Source organism: Fukomys damarensis, unplaced genomic scaffold (assembly GCF_012274545.1).
Source record: "Fukomys damarensis isolate Sample0158 unplaced genomic scaffold, DMR_v1.0_HiC HiC_scaffold_32, whole genome shotgun sequence".
Lineage (NCBI taxonomy): Eukaryota > Metazoa > Chordata > Mammalia > Rodentia > Bathyergidae > Fukomys > Fukomys damarensis.
The window spans coordinates 9,574,113-9,590,309 of NW_022900944.1; the positions used below are offsets into that span (position 1 = coordinate 9,574,113).

Below are 16,197 nucleotides of genomic sequence, written 5' to 3' on the forward strand. Positions count from 1 at the left end.
CCTCATCTGTAAAATGGTGGCATAATAGTACCTAGGGTTGCTGGAATGATTCAATAGAACACAGGAAGCACTTAAAACAGCACAGCAAGTGTCCCTCAGGTGTTAGCTGTTAGGATGTTCCCACCCAGTAGGGCTTGTACTCTGGGCACCCAGGAGAGGCCATAGGGATAAAAGCCTCCCCCTGCCTGGCTGGGGTCCCTCCTCAGCTAGGTCATTTGGTATTTATGACCACCTTCCAGGCAAACCAATGGCTGTTCACTGTAGCGCCCATCTACCTGCAGAGCTCGGACCTGTGGAGCAACACAAGGCTGGGGCGGCCTGCAACCCTTTCTGAGGGGCTGCACAAGTTAGTGGGACAGGCATAAAAGCAGCTCTGCCGCTGTGGGAGTGGGTGGGAGCGGGAGAGAGAATGGCACAGAGAAGCCTGAGGGATGTGGCCAGAATTTCATGCTTGCCCTGACAGCTGGCCCTAGGGGTGGAGGTGGGCACACGAGAGTGCATGTGTGCACACAGACACACATATTCACGCCCCCCGCCCCCAGCCCTACCTAGGTACGTGCCCCCCCCCACTCACTCCAGCTGGCGGAGGTCATCACACTTGCTCAGTGCCCGGCACAGTGGCTCCACATGCTCCTGGCTGAGGCTGCAGCCTGTGAACCTGCAGGCATTGGGACGTGAACTGGGGAGGGGGTGTTCGGCTGCTCTGACCATCGCTGTCCTGACTGGTCCTGGGTGTGCCTCCTAGCTCAGGGAATCCCCACCCAAGCCGGAGTCTTCTCAAAATACCCAGCATTCACTGCTCCCACTCTCCAGCAGGTCCCACTTGGAACCTACCCTGGGGGTGACCCTCCCTGGGAGGGGGGTCAGTTCTCAAAGTGTGGTCCTCCCAAATTAAAAGCTGCATCCAAATACTTTCTGACTTCCCTTCCTTATAGCATTGCTACCACTTGGGAACTTGAGATGCAAATCCTGGGACCCCCCACAGAACTACTGAGTCAGAGGTTCTGGGGGATGGTCCTGTAGGTGATTCTGAATCAAGGTGGTTCACTTGTGCCCAAACCATGGGCTGCCAAGTCATGGTTTGGGGGGACTTACCCACAGCACACACCTTCCTGCTCCTCGCTGGACCTGAAGTGCAGTGTGGCATCGTGCAGAGACCTGGAGCGGAAAGTATCTGGGTCACGGGTGCTCCCCAGACCATGAGCCCTCCTCCAGGAGCCTGGCCTCTGGCCCAGGTCCTGTTGTCTTCATCCCTCTTTGCATCCCTCTGGCCTCCACGCCCAACCCTCTGAAACCCCTCCTGGTAGTGCTACAACAATGCCCACCTGAGATCCACCTTCCTAACCCGTGGGCACTGGCTGACGACGTTGGCCAGCAGGAAAGGGCTTTTCAGGGACAGTCCTGTCTGGCTCAGCCTGAGAAGGAAAGTGGCAGTGCATTCCAGATCAGGGACAAGAAATCAGGACAGGCTGCAGGGGGAGGAAGAGGAGGATGTGGAGGGCTGGCAGCTCGGCAGGGCAATGAGGAAGAAGGCAGTGATTCAAGAGGGACAAACAGGGGCTGGGAAAAAGCAGACTTAGGGTTGGGTCCTAGCTGTGCTTACTGGCTCTGTGACCTCAAGTACGCCATTTAACCTCTCTGAGCTTCAGTCTCCTGACCTGGAAAGAGGACTAGTCATGCTAAACCTTCCTGGCCAGTGTATGAGCATTTGCTTACACGAGTGGGTGTGATACCCATACTTGTTATGACAACTGATCATTGGACGGGCAAGCCCTTGATAGAGTGGGAAGCTTCAGGCACTGTGGGAAGAGTTTCTTGATGCGGTGCTATTGAGATGTGGAGTATGATCATTCTCTGCTGTGAGGGGCAGCTGTCCTTGCCCTGTGGAGTATTTGGCAGTGTGCAGACCTCTCATTAGAGACGTCCCCTGTACCTAGTTATGACACCAAAAATATCTCCATCTGTTGCCCAATGTTCCCCTGAGGGGCATAAGTACCCTCAGTTACAAACTGTAACAAAATGAGATGGGCCCATGCTGCCCTTGGAAGTGACCTCAGCATCCCCATAAACCTCCAACAGCTTGTCTCATTAGGCCTTCCCAAGACACATCCGTGTCCACCCACCCTCCCCACTGACTGTCAGCTCCTTCCCCTCTTACCTGGGCTCACACAGCACCTCCCTCCTCTCATTTCTCCTCTTATCCCAATACCCTCTCTATCCAGCAGTCGCACTGAACTTTACATATCTAAATTATTTCTCGGCCTTTCAAATTCCCCGGGACAAAGACCCAAGCTTCTCACCATGGCTATCAGGCTGGTGAGACCCATCCCTGGCCATCTCTCTACCTCCTGTCTCTCGGTCTCCTTGTCAGACACTGTGCTCAGGTCTCCATGGCCTTTGGGCTGTTTCTGGAGCCCACCAAGCTGAGCTGACTCAGAGCCTCCCGCAGGCTGTTCCCTGTGTCTGAATGCAGTTCCCTGCTCTTCCCATGGGGGCTCCTAGCATTTATCCTCAGGAAAGTCCCGGACCACTTCTGCCATCACTCCTCTCTCTCCAGCAACTCTCTTACCTCCCGGGAGAAACACCTTCCCATGGGCTGCATTCGCTGTATTTGATCTCACCCCTGCACTCCAAAGGTGCGCTCCATGGAGACAAGGAGCTCTGGTAAGTCCCCAGCACCCTGGACAGTGCCTGGCCCACAGAGCTGCACAGACACCTTGGGCTGAATATGCAAAGGTGAAGCCCTGGCAAGGGACAGGCTGGCCACCCCTTTCCAAAGACAGACAAGGAGCTAGGGATGGATGCTGTGTGATTTAGGTACACAGAAGCCCCATCTGATCTGGGGTTTCTTGTGTGTTCATTTTGTGACTAAATGAGCCCTTCCTGATCTGCCCTCTCCAACCAAGGTGGGGGCCATGGGTGGGCACACAAATGGTTCTGCACCTGCCCACCTCTGGCAGGTTGTCGCATCCGCTCCTTTCCTGTTGGACCCAAGATTAAGTGAGACCCTGGAGGTGATGTGAGCCAGCCCAGAACCCAAGAGCCCCAGCCTCAGCACTTACGGTGCTGTTATTAACGTTATGATTTAATTTCCTGTTGTATTTTTCCATCGCAGCTGCAGCTGCTTCCCCCCCGCTAGAAGAATATTTAAAGTAAATCCTTTCTAAATTCTAACCAGTCTGAGCTGAAATTAGAAAAGAGAGCTCTAAATACTTAGGGGGATGCTGCTTGAATCCTTCCACCTGACAGAGTTAGATGATGACCTTTAAAAAACAGTGTGTCACATATACATGACCCACATCTGTGCAGACCCTTTTTAGGGCTGGGTGATCTTTCCCTGGGTGAGAGAAGCATGACAGTTCGCTGGCCATGTTCCCTTCTTAAGAGCATCTTGAGCAACTGGTCTGTGTGAGGCCCAACCCCAGTGAAGGGTTGGGAGGTATTAATCCCATTTGTCAGATGAGGAAACTGAGACTCAGAGGGGACCAATAACTGCCTCTGAGGTTGACAAAGTACTAGGGAAGAGCTGGAGGCAAATTCGAGTCCCTAGTTGTGCCAGTGAGATGAAGTGTGTCTGGGACAAAGGGAGGGAAGAGGAGGAAGGCTTTGTGGGACAAGAGCCTCAGGGGCAGGGCATTGGGTGGGGTGGGGTGGGTGGAGGCAGGACCAGGACCATCCAGTCTTACTGCAGCAGGCGTAGTTGAGGAAGCCGGGGCAAGCAGTGCAGCAGGGTCTCCAGGCTCTGGTCACTCAGGGCCTTGCAGGACAATCTGTGAAAGAAAGTATCTGAATGAATGGCGAGATCGTCCAGAAAAACAGGGAGGCTGGCTTCACAGCCTGGAGCCTTTTGGAGATGGGGCCAAGCCATGTTGCCTGAAACACTCCCTTCCAACACTGGGTCCTTGAGTTAAACCATGGGCCTAGGAAAAGGGGAAGGCCAGATAAGTTCGGAAAAACTAGGTTCAGCTAAATGAAATCATTTTCTGTGCTGCAGGACTTCTCTGAGGATTGAATAGGCTGCCGTGTGTGGCAAATTCCCAGGGGAAAGGAGACTTTTCCCCAACTAAATGGATGAGTGGGATTATTATTGATGAAGATTAGTGCTCCGTATAACATGTTAATTAAGAAAAGAAGTCAGGCTAGCCAGGGATTTAGCTCAGTGGCACTGTGCCTGCCTTGCAAGTGCAAGGTCCTGACTTCAATCTCTGGTAGAAGAACAAAGAAGAAAGAAAGAAGGAAGGAAGGAAAGAAAGAAGAGAGAAGGAGGAGGAGGAGGAGGAGGAAGACAGCGGCGGCAGCGATGACGAAGGAGGAGAGGAGCCTTGGGTTTCTTGGGTTTCTGCTCTCTCTGCACACCTGGGACTTCATACAGCCCCTCCACAGGGGGATAAGAGCCACTTCCTTCTCCCAGAGCCTTGCTGCGTGGTCTCCTACCTTCTCCACCTTTGCCCTTCGCTGCCCTTCTTTCCTTATCCCTGTCCCTTTGCCCCCCTACAGGCTACCCCTTTCCCCACACTCTGGCTTCCGGCTGCCCCACCCATCTATCTCCACTGCTTGGTTGGGGAACAGGGATGCAGGATCCCAGCCTCAATTTTGGGGAGGATGGAGTGGGAGGAGCAGCCCAAGGTTCTAGAGCAGGGGCCCATGATGGCAACTCTCCCAGGGCCCAGCTGCAGGCTCAGCTCTGTCCTTTCAGCCTCAGGGCTATGGTGAGAGCCTGAGAAAAAGCCAGCCCTGGGATCTTCACCAAGGATGGTCTTTCCATAATACCTCTGGGATGGGGCTCCCTACCTGACCCCAAACACAGTCCTGTGGCCTCTGTTTGGGCAAAAACAGGGTTTGAGCACTTTTTTTTTTAAACAGTGGAAACTGTATTTATTATATCTCCTCACACAGTGCATACGAGGAACCTAGGCGAAGTGGAGCAACAGTGGTTGAATGCAACCCCCCTCTGTGGCCTCCCCGGAAAAATCCCAGGAACTAGTGAGCCAAGTGCTACACTTCTGGGTTAAGTACCTTAAAGAGTATTGATAACAGTAAGTGGTCACAGCACTCTACAGTTGGCAAAGTGCATTCATACTCATTATCCCACTTCTCCTAACAACAACTGAGACTCAGTAGTGCTTAGACCTCTGAAGCCTCTTCTGCCAAAGGTGAGCCCTGACCTACAGCATCCTGCCACTGTGTCCTGCAGGGCCTGGCCCATGGTGGGGATACAATAGCCGCTTAGCGGTTATCCAGGAAGAGCTTCTTGGAGTATTGCTGTAGGGCTCCTGGGAGTGGCCTGGACATCCTAGGGAGTGGGAGGAATCAGATGCACACCCACCGCGCTGTGGATGGACACAAGTGTCCACTGTAAAACATACCCAAGAGATGATTAAATTAAATATTGATGAGGAGGAGGGGGTGAAGGGAGGGCAGGGGTATGGGGAGAAAATGAGAACCAAGACTTGTCATGTTAAAGGTGCAAGATCCCAATGAGGAATGTAACTGTACTGTATCCCTAAAATGTACCAATTGCTTCAAAATAACTCACAGTAGCCAGGCACAGTGGCACACGCTTGTAATCCCAGCACTGTGAGAGGCTGAGGCAAGAGGACTGCAAGTTCAAGGCCAGCCTGGACAGTTAGGTGATTTAGTTAGATCCTGTCTCAAAATTTTAAAAAAGGGATGGAGATACAGCTCAGTGTGAAGGCCGTGGGTTCCATCACCAACAGTGGAAATAAGCAAATCAACAAACAGAACAAAAAGCCCTCAGAGTGCATGTGCGTGCGTGTGCATGTGTGTGTGTTGGGGCTATGAGGTGATAACTATTGAGGTAAGTGGAGGGTACTTGAGTGTCCTTTACACTTTTCTCACTATTATATATACACTTAAAATCTTCATAATAAAAGTGCTGTTTAAATTACAAAATAACTTTATAGTGGGGAATCTCGGCTAAACCTTGGCCAGGTGACAAAAGGTCACTATCAGCGCGCAGCCCTGAGAAGATGTGCTGAGAAGGCCACTTTGCCTCTGCGGTGTTGTTCCCCAAACCCATAATGCACTTTAACCAGGAGAAAAACATCAGACAAGTTCTAACTGAGGGACAGCTTGCAAAATATCTGACCAGTGCGCCACAAAATGGACCACCAGTGAAAGGAGGAGACTAAGGAACATGAGGCCTAAATGCAGTGTGGGGTCCCAGGTGAGACTGGATGGATAGAGGCAGAACAGGCATTAGTGGAAAGACTGGCAAAGGTGAAGTTAGTCATGTGTCAAGGCTGGTTTCATCATTGTGACAAATGCAGTGTACGATGTTGACAAAAAGGGAATGAATGTGTGTCCAGTGTTTCTTTTTTATTCCCCTGTCCTGTGGATCAAACTCAGGACCTTGCACTTGTGAGGCAGGCACAGTGCCACTGAGCTAAATCCCCAACTCCAACTCTCCTGTAAGTAAAATATAAAACCATTCTAAGGTAGCTTGTTTAGAAAATGAATTAGAGCTGGATGTGGTGGTGCACGCCTGTAATACCAGCCACTTGGGGGCTGACCCACGTGTGAGGTCAGCTTGGGCAACTTCATGAGACCCATACAGAAAAAAAAGAAAAAAAAAGAATCAGGCCCATATAGCTTGTTCTTCAGGGAAACTGTGTTCTACAGTTTGGAAAAAAGAGCTAGTTGCAGAGAGATCTTGCAGTGTAAGATCCTTTGTCAAAAAATGCGAAAACCCCACTTCCCTGACCACGTGTCCAGATACAGAGAAAAGCATAGGAAGGACACCGGGGGCTCAGCACAGATCATCTTGTTAGAAAAGGTGGAAAGGCATGTGAGATAGAGCCAGAAAGAACAACATTGGAGGAAAATGGAAAAACACATGTGGAGTGACGTAAGTGAAATTGTGGACTGCAAATAAATGTTAAACATCCGTAACCTGAAAATCCAAAATCCAAAGTTTGTTGAGCATTGAAACAATACCAGAAGGGGGAAATTCCTGGCTGCATGTGCGGGATTGGCAGTCAAAATGCAGCCACACTAAAAATGTATAAAATGACCTTCAGCCCACATGCACAAGGTGTATACAAAGCAAATTAATTTTTTGTTTAGACTTGGGTCTCATCCTCACTGTTTCATTATGGATATGCAAATATCCTAAAATCTGAAAAAACATCCCAGATCCAAAGCAGTTCATGACCCCATGCATTTTGCATAAGGTATGTTCAACCTGTAGGAAAAAACAGAATATGCTATTGGGCAAGAAGCAGAAAGTCAGCTGGACAAAGGGGTTGTCAGAGAAAGGGGTTGTTTGGTGAGGCAGGCTTCGGCTTGGAGTTGTTTTAAGGTGATCATTGTAATAAAATTACAACAGTAATAATCAATGAGAAGTGACCATACATTTGAAGGAATTTGAAGCCCAGGAAGTTAAAGTCATTTGCCCAAAGTCACCCAGCTTGTAGGTTGCTGAGCCAAGACTCCTGATTGTAAGCCTAGTCTTTGGTCGTGGCCTAAGTGTTCTGGGTATGTGTGGGGTTGGGAGAAGGGGAGACCCCCGGGACAGGGCTACCCCAAGGAAGAGCCTTGGAAAGTGCTCAGCTCTGGCCACAGAGGCAGGCCTGAGTGGTCCCTGCATGTGGACAGGTGGGGCTCCTAGGTGCCCCATGTGGTCAGAGCTCCGAGAGCAGCATGGTACCTCAGGTGGCAGTGGTGGGGTGGTTCTGGAAGATAACCACCCTCCTAAAAGGCCCGGGACTCCCATAGGTAGGGCAGGCAGGGTCTGGCAGAAGGGACAAGGACAGACTCCCTGGCTTCTAACCAGGAAGCCCCTCCCAGAGATAGTGGCTGGACAGATACCCACATGGTGCCCTTTGGGCTGCGCCTTGTCACTTACTCGACTCCCAGTGGCCCTTGCCACTCCTCCAGAGCCGTGAACAGGAGGGTGAGGCTCGGTGGCCCCAGCTGACACTTCTTGAGGCTGAGACAGGGCAGGAGGCAGGGCAGCAGATCAGAGGGCCAGGGCCCCTTCCAGCCAGCCTTCCCCCAGCAGCCCCTCCCTGCAGGTCACTCTCTGCTCTCCAGTCTTTCCCCTACAGCCCTGTTGAAGGTGTTTCTCCTCTGGGAGGACTTCACGACTCGGTTGGGGTCTCATAGCCCCTCACTATGGAGCTGGGGACCCTCCTAACTCCTAGGCCATGATTCAGCAAAAGCAGCCTGCCCTTCTTTCTCTGCAGCCTAACTTTTCTTGTACTTGGTTGTATATTTGGAGAGAGAAGCTGTCTGCTTCTAGAAAATGGTGTCTCAAAGCAGAGACAGCCCCAGATAGGGAGCAGGCGGGGGGCTGTCCTGTGTGCTACAGATACATTCTGACTTTGTCTAAGGAGACCAGGGCCTGAACCCACTGAGTAGCCACAAATCCCAGCCCCTGCTCTCACACACACCCTTATTTTCTCTTCTGTCATGCTCTCTTTTTTCCCTTTATCCCAACCCCCAGCCCTAGGGCCCTAGGCTCTGCTCACTTCCTGACCCCTCATCCCCATTGTAGTTACCCCCAAGGAAGAAGTGGGAGAAACTACCAGAAGCTCCTGGGGATGCAGTGCTTATGGAACCCTGAAAGTTGAACTTCTGCCGAGAATTCTGGCAAAGGTCCACTAGCCAGTTTGTCCCTAGAAGTGGGCAGAACAAGACAAAAAGAAAGTTCAAGTCATTCACATTAGACCCCAATGCTCAGAAGTCAGGGCTGGAAGGGACAATCAAGGCACTAGATCTGAGTCCAGCCTGACATTGTACAGGTGGTGAAACTGAGACCCAGGAAAGGAAGCCAGCAAGCTCACATGTGTCCAGGTGGGTAGCACCTGACTGGGTTAGAGGAGTCAGGACGGAGCCCTTCCTACTCTGACCACTGATACAGTATTCATGACTTCTGCCTCCCTGATCGTCAGCCCTTTGTGCTTCAAAACCCCAGGGGATTCCCCCAAAACTGAGACCCAGAGTGAGAGTAAGACCATCTGGCCTTGGGCCACCCCTGACTTCGGATAGCCACCTGTGTCACTGCCCCACTGGGCATTCCCGAAGGCCCCTCTTGGCAGCCAACCTTCTCAGGTGAGGCCCAGACATCTGTCCCCACTAGGGGGCAGCCAGGGACAGCTGCAAAGGGCTAAAACCATTCACTGTTTGCTATGAGGATGTGGAACTTTTCTTTTTTTTCAGAGCACCAATAGTTTCCTGCTTCTCAAGGGTGATTCTCAGTGTGAAAGGGCAACGATCCACATTAAGCTGTGTGGGCAGAAGTTACCCCAGAGCAGAAACCTACTGCTGTCATGGCTCCAGCCAGCATCTTCTCTGCCCTGGAGTCAACCACCAGGGCCTCTGTCCTGAGAACCCCTTCCTCCAGGACAGATTTACACCACTGGTCACTATTTACATGGTGTGTGTATGGGCAGGGGAGCTACAGAATCAGGATCGATTCCAGTGTGCCAGACCCCACTGCTCTACTCTTGGGCTGAGTGGACCATAGCAAGAGGGGACCCCCCTTCCCAGAATGCCCCCTCCTCACCTGCCTCTCTTGTCGCCTCTCAGGAGGATGTGCTGGCTCTCAAAGCTAGAAGCAAAGAGGAAGCAGCAGTTTGAGAAAGGTCAAAGGGCCCCTTCCGAGGCCCTGGGAGACAGGCCTGGCCGCATCATGAAGGCTGCTGGGAGGTGGCCTGATGCTTTAGTGACTATCACAATCAGTCCATTAAGCAATCTGCATTTATCAAGGCATATGTGGAATGCGCCACCACTGCTTTCTCATTGCCTTCTCACAACACAACTGCAAGGGGAGAAATTATTCTTAGATCCATTTTACAGACAAGGATACCAAGGCAGGACAAGCTCCAGAATGTGCTCAAAGCTGCCACAACTGGGAAGCAGCAAAGCCTGATCCATCTGCCATGGCACCTCCACTCTTGAGGACCCTCAGGGTAGAGGAGGGAGGCAGTGCTCGCCTAAACCACAGAGGCGCTTCATGAGGGCTGCTGGGCTGGCTGCTGTCTGCCCTCTAGGATGATCACCTCCAGAGATCTCACAATTAGGGCAGGTCCCTGAGTCCTCAAGGGCTACCAGGAAGGTCCAAATTTGCCTCTAAGTTTCTGAGGACAATCTAGGGAGTGAGTAAGAGAGAATGGATGGACTCTGTTCTATGGCGAACTGGACATATCTGAGTGTGTCTGAGGCCGCGGTCATTCATCCATATAATCATTCATTCAGTGGGCACCTGCCGTGTGGTCACTGTACCTGGGATGATACTCGGTGACATGGCCAAGGAGGGGCCCAAGTGGGAACTGATGGCCTACAGCAGGAAGGGTGCAGCTGGTAGGGGCAGAGAGGTGTACTCACCTTACTTCTAGGTGGCAAACCCACTGAAGAGTAGACAGGCACTGGGTCAAATGGAACACAGTATCCAGGGGTACGCCGTTCTCACTGAGGCTGAAGATTACAGGGGTGACATTGATGGGAGCCACCCAGCATCCGGACACACTGTGTCAGAGCACCAGCTGAGGGGTCCCTGGCTCCGGATGACCAAAACTGTGCTCCAGGTGGGTGAAGAGCACCCCCTCAACTTCATAATGCAACTGAGGATACAGGCCAGACACAGGCCAGGTGTGACCCACAATGACCAGCCATGTTGGTGACAGAGCCTAGGTTGGAAGCCAGTGGTCCCCTTGGTCAGTGATGGACCTAAAGATTGCTTTAAGCCACAGCTGGGCTCCATCTCCCCACCTGATGAAGGGCATGATCCTAGTGCAAAATGGAAATGTGGGCCTCTGCTCAAAAAGCAGGGACCAAGCTTCCCTTCTTTCCTGGTCCCTCTGCCATTGTATTTGCCATTTAAATTCTCTCCTCAAGCACAGGGCCTCCTGGCACCGGCTTAGCCAGTACCCAGGGTGATACGAAGGCCACCTGGGGGTGAGCTGTAAACTCAGCCTCTATGTCATCTGCCTGCAGAGCAGAGGCTTTCCCTACCGGTCAAGAGCAGGCCCCAAGCGAGTCGGAGATGACACCCTCCCTTATCTGTTTCCTCAAGACATGCTGTCCAAGCAGGAAGGACCCTGAGGCTGCAGCACTTATTTCAGAGGCTGCAGCCACAAGCAGTGACCACACCTACAGTTACACCTTTACTGATGGAACCAAGGGCTCAGAGAGGTGACAACTTACCCAAGGTCACACAGTAAGTAGGTGAGCCGTCTGAAACCTAGGACCTACCACTTCTTACCAAGGTTCCTCTTTGGCCCAGAAAAACTGGGAAGAGAAGGAAGCTGCAGGTGCCAAGAACACCTAGAGCCAGGAACTTTGGTCTGCTGAAGGCAAGGTTTGGGGTGCTTCCCTCCCATGCTGAACACCTAGCCTTGCTTCCTCAGGTCTGCGGGACCTTTGGGCAGCATTGGCATCTGCTTGAGGATCCTCTGTGCTCTAAACCCTCCCGGCTTACCCGGCCCAAGACCCATCAAGCAACCCTTCCCTGGAACCCTGAAGCCAGAAGGGCTGCTGGCCACCAATAACCTACTATGTCCCCAGGCTTCCACGGTGCTTCCCATAATGCCCCATGCTCCCCTAATACTGCCATGGGCAGCCCAGGCAGCCCTGCAGAGACACAGGGAATGGCCTAAGCAGTAAAGCTAACGCTGGATTACTGAGTCACAAGGCCAGAGTCCCTGTGAAGTGAGCTGTTGCTTGCTCTGATCTGAATAGGCAGCGAGGCAGCTGCTGCCCTTTACTGAGCTGTCACCCTGCCAAGGTCAGGGCTGGGCCCAGGGATCCATGTGCATTTTCTCATTCCATCTTTACCATAACCCCAGGGGGACAGTAAGGTTATACAGAGTGCTTCTGCTCATCCTGCAGAAGATAACCCCAGCGGCTCTGCCAGGTGGCTGCTACTTACTTCAAGGACTGCAGGGGTCCCAGCCCTGGGAGCAGCTGGGCCAACAGCACGGCTCCTTCTTCCCTTAGAGCGTTGCCTGAGAAGCTGAAGGGGAAGGGAGAGGTCACTGAGGCCTGGTGGGCTCAGCAGCAACATGGTTTGTGGAACCCTGCCCTGACCCTCCCAGCTTCTGTGGCCCAGGCACAGCCTAGGCCACCTGAACAGGTCTCAGTCTGTCCCACACAGGCAGCAGGGGGCTCCTCTGGGCTCTCCTGTGAGATTCATGGACTCCCAGGGGACCAGTGTGGTCTTCAGAGGGTGTCATATGTAGGGACATATATTTGAGGTGAAAATCATAACTTTCACCAGATTCTCTGACTTCAGGAGGAAAGAACTGCTGATCTAAGTCTTAAAAAAACAAATCAAATCCCAGCACTCTGCGAAGCTGAGGCAGGAGGATTGAAAGTTTGAGCCCAGCCTGGTTAACTTAACAAGATCCTTTCTCAAAATAAAAAGGGCTGGAGATTGTAGCTTAGTATGAAGGCCCTGAATTTGATCCCTAGTGTCACAAAACAGAAAACAAAAACACCAAAGAATCCCAAAATGAAACACCAACACGCTAACACTGAGGCACTCTGACTGTCCCCACACGCTGCCTTCTGAAGTGCCAAACACTCACTCAAGGTGACCGAGATGGGCGAGGAGGCAGCTTCCTTCCAGGGCATTGCAGAGCTTCTTTAGGTGCTCGGCCTGGAAGCCGCAGTGTGTCAGCCTGCAGAGGGAGCAGATCCACAGCTCTACACCACCTGCCTGCTGCATGGAGGTGCCGGCCACTTGTCACCTATCACCCCAGACCTAGACAGCCAGGCTTCTGCAGGGAGGAAACTTAGCATATATGGCATCCAGACAGACAGGTAGGCAGGCAGGCAGGCAGGCAGGCAGGTAGATAGACAAGAGGGTTTAACACACATATGACATCTATAAGAGGTCACACACAGGAAGAGAGTCAGAGATGAGAGAGACAGGAGAACAGGCAAGAAGACAGGGCAGTAGAGAAAGAAAAACTATGAAAGACACAAGGGGGAGAGAGAGAGGATGGCATCCAGACAGACAGGTAGGCAGGCAGGCAGGCAGGCAGGCAGGTAGATAGACAAGAGGGTTTAACACACATATGACATCTATAAGAGGTCACACACAGGAAGAGAGTCAGAGATGAGAGAGACAGGAGAACAGGCAAGAAGACAGGGCAGTAGAGAAAGAAAAACTATGAAAGACACAAGGGGGAGAGAGAGAGGGGAAAGGAGCAGAGGAGGAGTGTGGGTGGGAGGCCCTCAGGGACCAGGCTGAGCCCCCCATGAGGCCCCAGGTCAGAAGGGCAGGGCTACCCTCTTCTCTTTCAGTGCTCCCTCAACCCTACTGCTGCTGGGGCTGGATGGCCCAGGGAAGGGTGACTGAAGGGGCTGCCCCAGGCTCCACAGGAAGGAGAAGAATGGAAGCCAGCATATAGCTCCTGGACACCACAGGACATGTTGACCCTAAGGAGCATGTGGGCTTGGGGTTGAGGCTTGGGGACAAGGAAGGGAGGAAGCTGGAACCCTGCCATCACCATACCTGATTCCTCGGTGAGGCTCAAAGGCTGCTGGGAATGTGAAGTTGTCTAGAAATGCAGCCCTGCAGGAACACACATCAAGTCCCTCCAGCAGACCCCTCATCCGCTGTCTCTGAAGACCACCCCCACCTCACCTGCCACCAGTCAGCCCCTACTCAGCCTGGAGTCAGTGCGACCCTGGTTCCCATTGGGCTTGGTGTGTGAGGGAGAGACAAATCGCTCAGTCCCACAGTGGAGTAATATACATGCAAATTGTCTTAATGCAGTGTTTGGTGCACACATAAAAAGTGCTCTATTAACCTTGGCTTCTAATTTCATCATCACCATCATCAGTGACATCAGAGATGTCAGTCCCAGCCCTAACCAAACCTTCAAAGTCCAGACCCTACAGAGGAAATTGTGGGAGGACATTAAGAAGCAAAGACTTGAATCTCTGCCCAAATTCTGTGCTGGGGCAATCCAGGAGGGGACCCTGAAGGAGAAAACCCCCTAAAATGTCCTAGATCCAGAAGTACTAACATCAGAGCTACAGGCCAGGGAATGTTCAGAGTTTAGGCTTCAGGACCACAGTCTCCCCAGCATCATTTTCTGGCAATCCCAGTGGCACCCCAACATGTCACACAAGTCCTACACCTCAGGGATCTCTTTGGGTCACAAAACGAGGAGGCAGCTATCTCCCAGGCCTCTCCCTGGTGGGCTCCATCGCTGCCTGCCCTGCTCCCTTCCTGTCTTGTCATGAATTCACCAAGCTCTCTCTGGCAGTTGACCACACTGCCCAGCTGTGAGGTCTGGGAGGGGGACCTGAGCCAGAGGGGAGTGGGAAAATAGGGGGCCCTACCTCTCCTGTGTCCCCTCCTGCTCCTCTGCCTCTTGGGCAAATGTGAGGACCACCGTCTTCTGCAGCAGGCTGTGGGGAAGAGAGAGGTTCCAAGGAGGTTACCGTCCCCCTGCTCTGTGCCCTGGTTTAGCCCTGGCATGGAACATCCCTGAAGAGCCAGTCCCTGCCCTCACCCCTCCAGCTGGCCACTTTCTTTGACTTCCTTCTGACTTCTGGGACTGAGGTCTTGCTACCAAGATTTCATAAATAAATCTACTGCCAAAGTAGCTCTCGGTTTCAGGCAAGTCTGTGGAAAAAAGGTGAACCACTGCCTTCTCCTTGGTTTAGGCCTCAGGTGAAGACCCTCCTGCTTCTCCTCCCATCAGTCTTCTCTTGGGCTCCAAGCACTCTGGGCTTGGGGTGCTGGCTTTCACGTAGCTGGAGTATGATGGGTTGAAAACATATGTGGAATGTTTTAAATTTTTAAAAATGTATTACAGTAAAAGATATTGCCACGAATCCTCCTTACATTACTTCCCTTCACTTGGAACACACATCCCATTCTTCTTGCCGCTTTCTGAAGCAGTCCTGGAGGCCCTCTTATGTGAGTGTTCTGAGTTGTGATGTGGCTGCCTTGCTATCCCGAATCTCTTGAAAATGTTTACACGTTCATGGTGACTTTAGGGAAGAGTCAGAAGTTCCCGGTGCCAGGCTTGGTGAATCAGGTGGATGAGGACACTCTGATGTTTTCACAATCCTGCCTTTCTGTTGGATGGCAGCTGGTGTCGGCATTCACTATATATATACTTTTTTTGATCAAACCTCATGAAGACATTCATGGAAGAAGACTTCCAGAACTACTTCCAGAAAGTGGCACGGATGATAGAGTGAGTGTGTGGAGGAGGAGGAGATCTGGTGGGGGAGTTATGGCAATATGTCATTTCTTTTTTGCGGTACTGGGGATTGAACTCAGGACCTTGTGTTTGCGAGGCAGGCATGGTGCCACTGAGCTAAATCCCTGGCCCAATATGTCATTTCTTTTTTGCGGTACTGGGGATTGAACTCAGGACCTTGTGTTTGCGAGGCAGGCATGGTGCCACTGAGCTAAATCCCTGGCCCAATATGTCATTTCTTGTAGTACCTTTTAAAATGTAAACATTCGCCATAGATTTTGATCACCTATGTACATCTCTATGATCAGTCTTAACCTGTTGGAGCGGGTGCTTTAAGTCCCTAGCTTTTTAATGTACTCTTTTTCTTTAAAAGTGGGACTTTACAGATGCTCTTTTAATATTCTCTTTTACAGCTCTCAAGAAACAGGCAGTTAGGGTGGCAAGTTATAATTATTAATAATCACCATTGTTGAAGGGAACAGATTTTACTTCTACTTCTGAGTATGTTTGAAAAGCTTTACTATACAGATAATTATTAAAATGGTTGTATTTACTTAATATATCATAGTTATCCCTGCATAGTAAAAATGTATCTATATCATCATTGTTTCCATGGTTCCATGGTTACTTTTCTCCAGAAGTAACTTGGCTTATTTAAGAAATATCCTACTGTTAAATCCATCTTTTCCTATTATAACCAATCCTGGGTGAGCATCCCTGTGGCTAAATGTGTTTACATAATCACAATGGCTTGGTTAACATAAGTTCCTGGAAGTGAATGGAGCATCATTTGGTACCCACTCAGGACCTGTACTGAGTGAACCGAGGTTCCTAATGTATCTCACGTGCGAGTCCAGTTTCTCCTCCTTTTAGATGTGTAAAGCAGGGAGGGACCTCCCCTGGGAAAGAGGCTTCCCTCACAATGGGAACTTGGGACACTGGTTCACACCTGTTCCAGCTCCCCATACCAAGCAGCAAGACTTAGACAAAAAGAGGTAGACAAATG

The 16,197-nt window shown here is 51.4% G+C and overlaps 1 protein-coding gene across 9 annotated transcripts in view; it reads right to left on the minus strand.

Moving 5' to 3' along the window:
- The window catches only part of Nlrc5 (NLR family CARD domain containing 5), a 70,482-nt gene that overhangs the window by 21,992 nt on the left and 32,293 nt on the right, over positions 1 to 16,197 (minus strand). For 8 of the 9 annotated variants that reach the window (XR_783237.2, XR_783236.2, XM_010638917.3 and 5 more), the window contains 12 exons: positions 14,320 to 14,388; positions 13,484 to 13,543; positions 12,552 to 12,644; positions 11,894 to 11,977; positions 10,351 to 10,440; positions 9,530 to 9,574; positions 8,550 to 8,639; positions 7,868 to 7,951; positions 3,687 to 3,770; positions 1,326 to 1,415; positions 1,096 to 1,158; positions 575 to 658 (listed from right to left, as the gene is read on the minus strand). Coding sequence is in view for 7 of the 9 variants with exons in the window: in XM_010638917.3 (XP_010637219.1) it covers positions 575 to 658; positions 1,096 to 1,158; positions 1,326 to 1,415; positions 3,687 to 3,770; positions 7,868 to 7,951; positions 8,550 to 8,639; positions 9,530 to 9,574; positions 10,351 to 10,440; positions 11,894 to 11,977; positions 12,552 to 12,644; positions 13,484 to 13,543; positions 14,320 to 14,388 (936 nt within the window). In the remaining 2 variants the exon portion in view is untranslated. The remainder of the gene's footprint in view (positions 1 to 574; positions 659 to 1,095; positions 1,159 to 1,325; positions 1,416 to 3,686; positions 3,771 to 7,867; positions 7,952 to 8,549; positions 8,640 to 9,529; positions 9,575 to 10,350; positions 10,441 to 11,893; positions 11,978 to 12,551; positions 12,645 to 13,483; positions 13,544 to 14,319; positions 14,389 to 16,197) is intronic. The other variant, XM_010638918.3, reaches the window with a different exon arrangement.